The 13492-nt window shown below is 38.5% G+C and overlaps 1 protein-coding gene across 2 annotated transcripts in view; it reads left to right on the forward strand.

Annotated features, from left to right (window-relative positions):
- LOC124804836 (dolichol kinase) overlaps nt 1-5705 on the forward strand; it is a 58654-nt gene extending 52949 nt beyond the window's left edge. For both annotated transcript variants that reach the window (XM_047265185.1, XM_047265183.1), the window contains exons 6-8: nt 2748-3009; nt 3633-3710; nt 5235-5705. In XM_047265185.1, the coding sequence (XP_047121141.1) occupies nt 2748-3009; nt 3633-3710; nt 5235-5371 (477 nt within the window). In that variant the 3' untranslated portion in view covers nt 5372-5705. The remainder of the gene's footprint in view (nt 1-2747; nt 3010-3632; nt 3711-5234) is intronic.
- Nucleotides 5706-13492: the final 7787 nt, after the last annotated feature.

Consider the following 13492-nt stretch of genomic DNA (forward strand, 5'->3'; position numbering starts at 1 on the left):
ACACCCAAAATAAGTTATGGCAAGATTCTGTATTTTTAATCTACTTCTCCATCATGGTGGTTCGCAGTCTCTCAGCTAGTTATTAATAGTCTGGCTACTATTCCTCACTGTCTGAGACCAGAGAGGCTTATTTAGTTTGGTATGTTGTTTTACTCTTCTTTTATCAAACCAGCTATTACAGATGGTGCCTAACAAAGAGGTGGCACCATCTTGTTTATAATGAAAAGACCATTCCAGATTGTCCTGTGGATAATAATTGAGTGCTGCATGGTAGGATTTAACATCCGTAGTTCAAGGAACTGATGCTCCATGTATTGATAAGAGGTGGTGCAAGATTTCATGGCCATAACACACATGATGACTTTCTGTAAGTGACTAATAGCCTCCAATACTGTGTGTCTACTTCCAGATACTAATTAGTAGTACCAAAATGGTTTCAGCTCTCACTAAAGACATCTGCAGTCCCTGTGTATCAGTGTTTTGGAGTTTTTCATAATTTCCTCTTATTTCCATGTCATGACTGCTATTCCTTGTGAACACATTTGAAAGATGCTCAAGTTTTGTGGGTAATACAGCAAAATTGGTGACACATTACTGCCCCATTCAGCTACACCTACATCCCGCTGCATACTACGTGCAGTAAACATTCATGATGCACACACAGCTTTGGACTGGCTTAAATGTTTATATGTACTGCATCAATATATTTTCATAAGGGGTCCACTTATTAGTGGGAAAAATATTATACTACCTTATATTTAAGCACCAAATGCAAGAAAATTCGAAGATAAATGATTGTTCAGTAAAATTGACAAAACTCCTATTACAATTTTTATAAATTGATTGTTCTTGTATCCAAAAAAAGTTATTTCCTTAAGTAGATATGCACAGTAAAGGGGTGGCCGAGCGGTTCTAGGTGCTACAGTCTGGAACCGCGAGACCACTACGGTCGCAGGTTTGAATCCTGCCTCGGGCATGGATGTGTGTGATGTCCTAAGGTTAGTTAGGTTTAAGTAGGTCTAAGTTCTCGGGGATTGATGACCTTAGAAGTTGAGTCCCATAGTGCTCAGAGCCATTTCAACAGTAAAGGGGCAAAGACGCTGAAGTAACCAAATAAAATTGGATAATAAACACAGATTGTCAAAGAAACTGTAAAAATGTTAATTATTGCCTTAGGTGTCTCCTTAGTAATGTATTCTGAAAGACAAGTGAGTATGCTGCACAGAAAAAGATAAATTGAAACAGTGTAAAACTAACAGAATTTAGTAAAAACATGTCAGCAAACAAAAGGACTAAAATCAAACGGAACACTTGCAGAATTTCACATAGGAATGTCAATATCCACACACAGTCTGAAAGAAATCATTACCACCAAAGTTATGAAAATAATTAATATTAAGAAACCACTGTTCTTCAAAAATAAGATGATCCACATGATCCCACAAAGAAACAGTACCTGGAGAACTTGAGAAAATAAAGAGTAGCCAGTGTAATAAAACTTGAGCAATGTCATTCTGAGTTATATTGGGAATAAGTCTCCAAAAAGGTTGCTGAGGCAGCTGAGGAAAGTGTTACACTAAGATCTATGAAGAGCAAACATTGTAATGCCAGCTTCAAGTAGAGAAGCTCTACTAGAGGTGCAAATGACACCTACAGAAATGAAGAAGGGAACTTACCACAGTACTGCAAATTTCATATTACACAAATGATGATGTAATGACTGTGCCTCTCGCATATAACCTACCACATCGGTCTTGTGCAAACAGAGAAATTAGATTACCTAATAAAATATTAAAAATCTTTAGTGGCAGATTTCTGAACGTAAAGTTACTGGACATAAGTAGTTATGGAATGAGTAATTTTGCTGGACACAACATGCACTTAAATCAGCAAGGAAAGAGAGGAGGCTTAGCTCAGACTAGAACCAGAAAAATGAAACTAGAAGCAAGCCTTTGTGCACGCACTAAAAATGCTCTATTGTAATAGAATTTTTTCCAAATTAATGTATTTAAATATTAGAGAATTATAGTAGTAGTGATAAGCAGGCTTATTGGCTTGGAAGTCTTCCTTGAAAGTATTAGGAATATGTGAAAGTTTTATACCTACTATATTAAAACTGATAATGTGAAGTTGATGAAGCCTTATAGGCATTACCAAAGTGGTATACTGCAAAAGACTGTGCTTTAGCACATGTCGCTCTAAAAATCTTGATAGTATCTGAGCTGGCAGCTAGTTTTTGCAGAGAGAAAAGACATGTAGGTTCATGCATTCTTGTTGACCAAACCATAAATATTAAAGTTGGACAAAATTTTTGGGTTACAAAAGAGGAACAAAGTTTTGAAGGTCTCTACCTATGATTTTATGGTTTCAATATCTTATCAGCATGTACTGAAATCCAGGATGGCCAGTAATATATAAATGTGACATCGCACCACATAAAATAAAAGCAGAAAAATCCCATAATTTATTTGTACTGACTTTAATATTAACTTCAAAGTGCCTCAAATTTTAAATTTCTCAGTGTAAAAGTTCCAAGCTATTACTCATATTTATTTTACATTCTTTCTACCCACTACAAACAAAATTATTTTATTATAATAAGAATTTTTTAACTTTATTTTGTGGTACTCAAATTTGTGAACTGACAAAAGTGCATATTTATGTTGTTCATAAATAATAATGAAAACTCATTTACACATACAGAAAAATATTATGTGCACATTACTAACACTGAATGCTATTTCCAGGCAATGCGTCTTTTGCATATACCACCACTACATGTTGGCCTGCAGCAAGGTTTTGAACTGTTTGCAGATGAGAAAGATGCTGGTGGTGGAGCACTGACACCTATGTATCTGCTGACGGGTGTGTCACTTCCATTGTGGCTACACCCTGCTGCTGTCAGTAACTATTTGCCATCATCCTTTCTAGCAGGTCTTCTAGCTGTTGGAATAGGAGATACAGCTGCATCTGCATTTGGTTCCTGGATAGGTCGTCACAGGTGGCCAAGTGAGTGTCACCCATCACACTTACTAATATAATTAATAATTATATTATAAATATGGAAAATAACAGCAAAATCAAATAATGGAAAATCCAGGATGGAATGTAACAATATTATGAAAAGGATAGTTATTACTCATCATAGCACAGAGATCCTGAGTCGCAGATAAGGAGAACAGAAAGACTGTCACAGTATGAGCTTTCAGCAAACAAGACCGGCTTCAGCTGCCAGACACTGGTCGTGTGTGTGTGTGTGTGTGTGTGTGTGTGTGTGTGTGTGTGTGTGTGTTTATTTTTGACAAAGGCCTTGCTGGCCGGAAGCTAGTTTGTGACAGTCTTTTTGTGGTGCCTACCTGCGACTCAGCATCTCCGCTACATTGTGAGTACCAACTATTCTTTTCATAATATTGTGAAAATAACAGCGAATTTGACAGTAGTGCAAATAGCTTTATTAATGCATTGTTTATTACATGGGTGGGTACATTCACAGTTGTAATGATGATCGTAGATACTATAATTGGCTTCTTCGGAAAGAAGCAACGTGGATTTTTTATTTTTTATTGGGAGAAGTCAGTATTGAAACACACACCTTCTGGTCTCTTATACAGCATATGTAATTTCTTTTACAGATTCGGTGAAAACAATTGAAGGAACTGTTGCTTGTATATTGAGCCAGATTTTTTTGAGTGGGTGTTTGATGGCATTGGGTAAGTTGCAGCTGGTGATTTCGTGCCCATAATTTGTGTGTAAGTGTATCTTTGCAAATAATGTATGTACATTTGCAGAGGAGGTGGTTTTTGAATTCACAAAAGGTATAAGGGACAGTTGGTATTTTATTTTGAAAGCAGAAAGAAATATTCAGTGAGAATTAACTAACTAAACAAATAATTTAAACATTACCCTAATTTCCATTATAATCATCATCAGTCTGAGCTTTGTAATGATATTGGTGAAGAATTCTTAATTTTTGTTTCTAACTACTCATGTACAGCTTGTTTCATCTTTTTGCTGTGTCTGAATATCTCTCTCTCTCTCTCTCTCTCTCTCTCTCTCTCTCTCTCTCTCCCTCTCCCCCTCCCTCCCTCCCTCCCTCCCCCCCCCCCTCCCTCCCCCCCCTCCCCCCCTTCCTCTCTACTCTACCTAGATTATTGATGATCATTGTGTTTGTTTCTCAGTATGGGGCCAGGTGATGCTGTGCATTGGAACCTTTGCCAAGATCACCATGTTATTTTATTCTTATCACTGATTCCACTTAGTTTTGAAGCATGTATGAACACCACTCACTTTTAACAGTACATTGTCATCCTTAATAATCACAAATAACTGGCCTTGTGAGTCCCAAAACATCACTTCATCAAATTCCAGATGTTTCCATTCAAGACTAGGTTATTTGCAGTTTGTTTCATGGTGGTGAATAAGTACTTAATCCCGGCTTATAACATAGTTTAAAAGTGAAGTAGTCATCAGTCTGAAGCTTGTTTTGAACACTTCAGTGCTTTACTAGCCATGACTGAGCGAAGTAACGCAGTGGTTAGCACACTGGACTCGTTTGGGAGAACGACAGTTCAATCCCGCAACCAGCCATCCTGATTTAGGTTTTCCGCGATTTCACCAAATCGCTTCAGGCAAATGCTGGGATGCTTCCTTCGAAAGGGCATGGCTGCCTTCTTTCCCCATCCTTCCTTGATCCAATGAGACCGGTGACCTCGCTGTTTCGTCTCCTCTCGTAAACAACGCAACATTTACTATTCCTGGTCCTCTTCGAGGTGGTATACCATTGCTTTCCTCCCATTTTTGAACTAACTGACCCAGCCAGTTATAGGGGGACCTACAGCTTAATGTGGATTCTGAACCACGCTGCAGTTTGGCATTTTTCACATTTTCAAACATTATAAAAAGTGAAAGAAGTAATAAGCTACAGATAAAAATCTTAGGTTTGATGAGGAATCGAACCCCAGAAATTCACCACTGAGCTAGAAATTAACTGTGAGGTGGCGGTTGTGGGTGATGGTGGTTTATAATCACTTTTGTACATAGGTTCCTTTATATTAGGAATATCTGTGGCCTCTGCTTCATTCATCCCTCATTTACTTTGTTACACAGTGTGAAAAGAATTATTGCTTAGTAAGTCTTGAGCTGATGTATCTTGCATGTTAAAGGTTGGGTTCTACTGTAGACATTGACATCGTGTTCATGAGTAAACTAACTCTTTTGAAAATGTCTTGTTCCAGGTTACCTTGATGCAAGTGTAGCATCTGTTTCAAAGCTGGTAATGTCAGTGGTATTGACATCCCTTCTTGAGGCAAAAACAGATCAGGTGGACAATTTAGTGCTTCCACTATTTATGTATTGCATTCTTGAACTGTAATGGTGGTACGAAATAGAAACTGCAAACTTTGTGACTGGCTGTGCTCATTCCTATAGAACACATAAGATCTGAAGTACTGATAATAGCTCCATTCACTTATGTAACAAAAAAGAGAGAGAAACAGAGGATATCTGTATGCCAAAGAATATAGGTCTACAATCTTACACATTAATGTAACTGCAATAGAGGAAATTAATTTCAGAGCTACGTATACAAATCTGTATTTTTATATAATAGAAGGAAACATTCCACGTGGGAAAAATTATATATAAAAACAAAGATGAGGTGACTTACCGACCGAAAGCGCTGGCAGGTCGATAGACACACAAACAAACACAAACATACACACAAAATTCAAGCTTTCGCAACAAACTGTTGCCTCATCAGGAAAGAGGGAAGGAGAGGGGAAGACGAAAGGAAGTGGGTTTTAAGGGAGAGGGTAAGGAGTCATTCCAATCCCGGGAGCGGAAAGACTTACCTTAGGGGGAAAAAAGGACAGGTATACACTCGCACACACGCACATATCCATCCACACATACAGACACAAGCAGACATATTTAAAGGTCTTTAAATATGTCTGCTTGGATGGATATGTGCGTGTGTGCGAGTGTATACCTGTCCTTTTTTCCCCCTAAGGTAAGTCTTTCCGCTCCCGGGATTGGAATGACTCCTTACCCTCTCCCTTAAAACCCACTTCCTTTCGTCTTCCCCTCTCCTTCCCTCTTTCCTGATGAGGCAACAGTTTGTTACAAAAGCTTGAATTTTGTGTGTGTGTTTGTGTTTGTTTGTGTGTCTATCGACCTGCCAGCGCTTTCGGTCGGTAAGTCACCTCATCTTTGTTTTTATATATAATCTGTATTTTTATATAATCTGTATTTTTATATTTATAATGATAATTTATAGATTTTTAAAGTGCCTTCATGTTACTACATAAAAACAGTTTTTTTTTAGAAAATGTAGATTTGTTGCATATTACTTGTTAGTGTATTTTTAAGTTATTAAATGACATTTTCAAGACTCGCATTTCTCTCATTTTCTCTTACAGAGTTGTAATAAGATTTATGACAAGATAAATTTTCAACCAGCTATATCTTCATTTGTTGGGACTGAAAAATCACTGTATCCACATCATAGCTTCATGCCAATAAATTTTATTCTGATATTTGAACCTTTCCAGTATTGTTTAATATTTCTCGCAATCATTCTGTAGAATGATCACATATTTGGGAATTCTGGAGACAAAATATTGGAAATCACAATCGTAATGGCATCTTGGCACTGGTTGCATGTGTACCTCTTGACATGCAGTCAATAGAATAGGAAGCAGGGTTGTGGGTACTATGTTATGGGAGCGTCAGTTTGACACAGAGGCTGCAAAGCCTTGTAGGTCACAACCATATTCTGCTGAATCCATTTTGTTCTGGTTTTGATAGTACCACTGTAATTTGTCACAAATGTTCTGATCATTCTGTTGGTCTAAAGACCCCAAGAGTTTTTTGAACTACTTCATGAAATTTACAATTTTGTACATGCAAAGGCGTGTTTTCTGTTTAGGGTGTAGAAAAATTTCCATTACCTGTCACAATTAAAGGTTTACCGAACGAGGTGGCGCAGTGGTTAGCACACTGGACTTGCATTCAGGACGACGACAGTTCCCGTGTCCAGCCATCCTTATTCAGGTTTTCTGTGATTTCCTAAATCGCTCCAGGCAAATGCCGGGATGGTTCTTTTGAAAGGGCACAGCCGACTTCCTTCCCCGTCATTCCCTAATCCGATGAGACCAATGACCTCGCTGTCTGGTCTCCTCCCTCAAAACAATCCAACCCAACCAACCAATAAAAGGTTATTTATTTGTCACACGACCGGTTTCAGGCTTGCGCCCATCCTCAGGTGTTCATACATTCATGTACACGTTAATATTACTGGAGATCAATGTATAAATACAAAAAATTATTTGCTGGTGACTAAACAGATACAAGTGGGACAATTGTAAGTGGCGAGGCAGTATTTGTGGAAAATATCTGTACTTACCTGAAGATGCTTCATCTTTCATGAAGATGAAGCATCATAAAAATGATGCTTCATCTTCATGTAACTACAGATATATTTTCCACAAACGCTGCTTTTAATATAAACATGTACATGAATGTATAAACACCTGAGGATAGGGGAAATCTGAAACTCGTATGACAAATAGATAACCTTTTATTGTGACTGGTAGCGGAAATTTTTCTACACCCTAAAAAGGAACAGTCAGGGAGTTCAAAAGCATCCACAACGGGTAAAATTCATTCACATTTTCTGTTGCCAAAGAAGTAACAGTTTTATGCAACTAAGTGTAGTGTAGTGTAGAGTGTGTGTGTGTGTGTGTGTGTGTGTGTGTGTGTGTGTGTGTGTGTGTGTGTGTTTTTTGTATCATATCTGGGGGGTTAATCACCAGAAGCATCCTGTCTCCTCTATAGGTAATAGACTATGCACAGATTTGTGATTTAACCTAGGACTTTGAAACAGCAGCTGATATTAAAGAAATGTGCATCACCATTTCATTCATTCTCCTCATTCCTGACCAAGCATTGGTGATGAAAATTTCTTTGACTAACTAGACTATAACCAGCTATCACAGTCAGTGATCATCACGCTAACACAGTAGAACACATTCATCAGTGATCCTCCTCCTAGTTTTTGTTATCTACTGTGATGGCAGCATGCCAAGTGGATAACAGGTTCCAGTTGAATACAGTTACATGTGAATGTTAATAGTATTGTTTCTGTTGACTTCTAATTTTTTTGTTTTTTACAAAAAAAGCATTGTAATGCAGTAAGTTGCAACAGTAACAAAGGATTCACATTAGTCATTCTTTAGGTTTTGTAATGACTCTGAGGGGGATGTAACATCACATTGCAGGGGATTGTTCAATAAAAGTTCTCATGTAACCTACATTAAGTAAAGATTGCCATTTCTTTCTAGGACTAGGAAATGGCAAGTAAGTAGCAGAAGACAAGACATTTTGCAGAAAAATTATTACTGTACAAAATTAACCAGCAGACACTGTTACTGAGGAGGAAACTGCCACAAAAATGTAATGATGAAATGTTAAACGAGGAGAAAACCTATTTTACAGCAAAAGACAGTAATTCCCCCATTGTTGCTACTGTATCAGAGATAAAGTAATTAAATTAAATTTTTGATGTCTTGGAAAGCAGTGTGCAAAAATCAGTGGACTTCATGTGAAATTGAAGTAAAAAATACTACAGTTATCAGAAACTATTAAACTGTCTGTTTGTTGTGAGATGGCCTTAATGGCAAACATAATGTTTACTAAAGTGCGCGTCCTTTATGTTGGCGGCTGAGTTTAGGTTCGTTCTACGCATCTGACGTCACAAAACACAGTCAGCCAATGAACAGAGAACGACGTTGCCACATCTCGACTGCAGTGCAGAGCATGGACGAGTGTCTTCAGTTTTAGAAACGTTCAGTCATAAATAAAGTAATAGAACAAAAGCAATGTCTTGATAGCAGACATTCTTTTATAGAAAGTTTGGAAAAAGCATTCTTTATACCAATTGCTTCATATTCTATTAATTAATTAAAACAAACAAGCAATAAGACTCCTAATTCAGGCGATAGCAAGGAAAGGTGTTTGTATCACTCTCACGAACCGCTTTTTCGCAATAAAGAACAGCGATAATTGTTTATTTCCTATTGTACTTCGACGAAGCGTGAGTAATTCATAGTCATACCAACAGTGTTTGTCAGTATTTTGCGTGACTTGTTATAATCCTCATGGAGTTGTATAGTCAGACGAGGTACGTTAGCGTAACGGTTAAGGTGTTGGGCTGCTACGCGAAATGTTATGAGTTCAAACCTTGTGCACTGCTTAATATTTTCATGATTTAAAAACAATATCGAAGTGCCTTACTTCACGAATTATATTCGTTTGAATGCAATTTTTTAAATTTCTAGTGCTTTGTCTCTTCATTAACCCTTTCGCTGCTGCAGACACGTGCTCGCCGCATTCCACGCTGTGCGCGATTTTGTCATCACTGCACTGCTCGCCTGTGCAGACACATAGTGTTCCCACTGCTTTGACACACTTATCGTTTGATTTCACAAAAACTATTTGGCCCAAAAATTTGATTTTTACACGTCTTCTTGACTGATATCTTCCCCCCATAAATGACTTAATTTTGTTTCGATGTTCAACGCAGTTATTATGCAGCATTAAATGTAGTAAACCATTGCACGAAATTTTGAAGAGTTTGCAGAGGTAGAAGTCCATAGCATATACTTTCCGTATGGTAGATTTTAGTTGCCACAATGTTGAGAATGAAATGTGGACAAGATACCTAAATTTCATACAAAATTTACTGTATAACAATATCTCATTTAATTTAAGTACGACATAGGTGTCGTATGTAATATTGAGAAATATTCCGTCTTTCGCGACTGTAATAAAAGTATTATTTACACCGGACACGTTTGGCTTTATTTTAAAGCACTTCAATCAAAGAAAGGTATGGCACATACACAATGGTACTCATGCTCTTTCTCGTTTTTGTTCTACAGTCGCAGTTTTACCAATGGTACTGAAATATATTCCTCTTCTGCAACTGTAATAAGGGGCTTATTTAGACCAGACGCGTTTCTCTCTTTTGAAGCATCTTCAGTGGACAGTATTTTGTCTCCTCCATTGCAAAGTCACCTTTCGTAGTTTTGTGCTGCGGTAACACAATATTCAACGTTTGTGTTGGCAGATCAGTGTTTTAGCAAATAAATTATGTTTGTGTGTGCCAAACACAAAAATTATATTTGACATAGCTCAGAGCACTTCACTGATAGACGGTATATTCAAGTCCTAATGTTTTTGTAAGTCCACAGTTTTGTTTAATGTGTTTTGTCTACTTCCTTTTGATAGATTGAAGTGCTTTAAAATAAAGCCAAACGTGCTCAGTGTAAATAAAACTTTTATTACAGTCGCGAAAGACGGAATATTTCTCAATATTACATACGACACCTATGTGGTACTTAAATCAGCTACTGTTATACAGTAAATTTTATATGAAATTTAGGTATCTTGTCCACATTTCATTCTCAACATTGTGGCAACTAAAATCGACCATACGGAAAGTGTACTCTATGGACTTTTACCTCTGCAAACTCTTCAAAATTTCGTGCAATGGTTTACTATATTTAATGCTGCATAATAACTGTGTTGAACATCGAAACAAAATTAAGTCATTTATGGGGGGAAGGTATCAGTCAAGATGATGTGTGAAAATCTAATTTTTGGGCCAAATAGTTTTTGTGGAATCGATTGATAAGACCGTCAAAGCAGTCGGAACACGATGTGCCTGCACAGGCGAGCAGTGCAGTGACAAAATCGCGCACAGCGCGGAAGGCAGGGAGCACGTCTTTGTAGCAGCAAAAGGGTTAATGCGGCCGTGGTGGCTTTACTTCATGAACTGCGCGCTCCCCCCTAAACGTAAGTTTGCGAGCTATGCTATACTATGGCGCTGCTTCTCTTGGCGCGTGCGTCGTGTGCAACTGGCAACGCAGCAATCTCCCGCGTCTGGTCAGGCATGCGCGAGCCGCCAAGATAAAAGAATTGAACTATAGCTCCATTATCTGGGTTTGAGGACACTTACCTACAATAATGTGTGGGTCACAATGAGTAATGGCATTTTGAAGTTTGACAGCTATTACTGTGCTAGTTTTCAAAGCAACAGTAAAAGCTATACATCTGATTCATATTTATGTTGTCAAGACTTCCCAGAAATTGGGTTCGTTGGAGAAATGTGCCTGACTTAGGATGAAATTTAAGAGATTGGAGGTACAGACTAAGGACTATAAAATTTTTCCAAGCCTAGTACATGAAAGAAAACAATCTAATTTTGTAACATCAGAAACAGTTTATTTAGGTCAAACATAATTCATACTTCAGATGGCGGGTGGCTTGGTTCTGCTTTGTGGAAGAACATTTCCCAGCTCATCCAACTACCAGCTTTTTCCAAAAAAATAAGGTAAGCTCTGCAGTTGAATCAGTCATTTTAGAAATAGCATAACTTCGTTAAGTGCATATTTTTTAGGGAACATAAAAACTTTCTTTTAAGAAAAGTACAACACAAATCAAAAGCTGATTTGTCTTATAATCTCCAGCTCCTAGTATACCCAGCCAAAACCATAATCATAGTGACCAAAACCATAATCAAAGTGATTAGTGTTACATTTTTTTTTTTTAAATTAACTCAAATGCTTGTGAAAATTTATCCCTGAAACATGTTATTGTAATCAAATTACTATAATTTCACTTTCAAAATCTGTGAAACATATAAAAGCTGATTTATACAGCAAACTTACATAAATGTAACAATATTATGAAACGGAAAGTTGCTAATCACCATATAGCGGAGATGGTGAGTTGCAGACAGGCACAACTAAAAGACTGTCACAAATAAGCTGCCAGCCAGCAAGGCCTTCATTAAAAATAGGTCACGCGCACGCACGCACGCACGCACGCACACACACACACACACACACACACACACACACACACACACACACACAACCCCAACTGCAGTCAAGAGTGTGTGTGTGTGTGTGTGTGTGTGTGTGTGTGTGTGTGTTTTGCTTGTGACACCATGCTGTCGTGTGCTGTTGCTGCTGCTGCTGCTGCTGCTGCTGCTACTACTACTACTACTACTACTACTACTACAACAATTTTGTACCAAATATTTAACAATATTTTTGAGAAATTTAATGCATGTGGTATTAAAGGGCCTTTATCTTTAAGGAACTGTGTTAAAAGTGTTCTTGACCACAATGAAGTTTTAAAGCCATGGATACTATCATAGAAATATTTAGACTGTGGTGAGAAAGATTTGGGCCTGCAAAGGTGCGAGGAGAGAAGTAGAGGTGGGGGGGGAAGGACTGCACAGGTATGCTGTTGGGATAGGAATGTTTACGGCTGGATACCGGCAGGTGGAGATCAGGGAGTGGTGATGGTTGACGCAAGGGGGCTTCCTGGAAATGAAAGATAAGTTCCATGGAGATTTACCATGTGCACAGTTCAGAAAATCTTGTTTTGGTGGGAAGAATCCAGGTGGCACAGCCTGTGAAGCAGTTGTTGAAACCAGGCCCATCATGTAGAATGGCCTGCTCAGCAACTGGGTTGTCCAGCTCTCCCTTGCCAGTTAGTGGTCGCCACTCATATGGACATACAGCTTGCTATTGGCAGGCCCATGTAGAATGCTGTACAGTGGTTGTGTCTACATTGGTAGTTCACATGACTGGGTAGGAGATACCTGTGGCAGGACTGGAATGGGTGGTAGTGGGAGAGTGTATGGAAAAGGTCTCACATCTAGGTATGTTGCAGGGATACAAGCTATGGGGCAAGCAGTTGGGAGCAAGATTGAATAAGGAGGGGCTAGGATACTGTGTAAGTCAAGTAGGTAGTGGAATATCACTGTTAGAGGTATGACTTCAATAAAAAGAAGATATTAACTTCAGAAGTTGAGGCATGATACAGTGTAAGAAACATCAAAAGTTTATTAAAAGTATGTTTGGACAGGGCAATGAATGGGTATGAGAACTAGACTTTGGGGAATGAAAAGGGAGTGTGTGAATTCTTTTGAGATCTGTTACAGGCCCCTTCTGAAAACCAAATGGACAGATAATATCACTGACAGTTTCAGCTCTCTGAGACTGCAGACGTATGTGCAAGTTTGTTAGAGTGTGTGTGTGTGTGTGTGTGTGTGTGTGTGTGTGTGAGAGAGAGAATCTTTTTATTGTGCCTATCGCGACTCAGCATCTCCACTACATGGTGAGTAGCAACTTTCTTTCTCTGGTATTGTTACATTCCATGATCATGAAGTCATTAAGAGTGGGAGGGAAGAGATAATTTAACTCTTTTGTTAAATGAGAATCCAGATTATTGGACACCTGCTGGCGGCTACACGGGTAGTGGAGGCTGTGTGGTGTGGACTGGGCGGTTTTTTAGGTTAGAAGGCCTCGGGAAAGTACGGGGTGGGCTGCAATCTCAAAGGGTGCATGGCAAATACAGGACGAGCTTGGATCAAGGAACAGTCGGAATTGTAGTTGTAAATTGTTGTAGTTGTGCTGGG

This window comes from Schistocerca piceifrons, chromosome 7 (assembly GCF_021461385.2).
Source record: "Schistocerca piceifrons isolate TAMUIC-IGC-003096 chromosome 7, iqSchPice1.1, whole genome shotgun sequence".
In the NCBI taxonomy this organism is placed as follows: Eukaryota; Metazoa; Arthropoda; class Insecta; order Orthoptera; family Acrididae; genus Schistocerca; species Schistocerca piceifrons.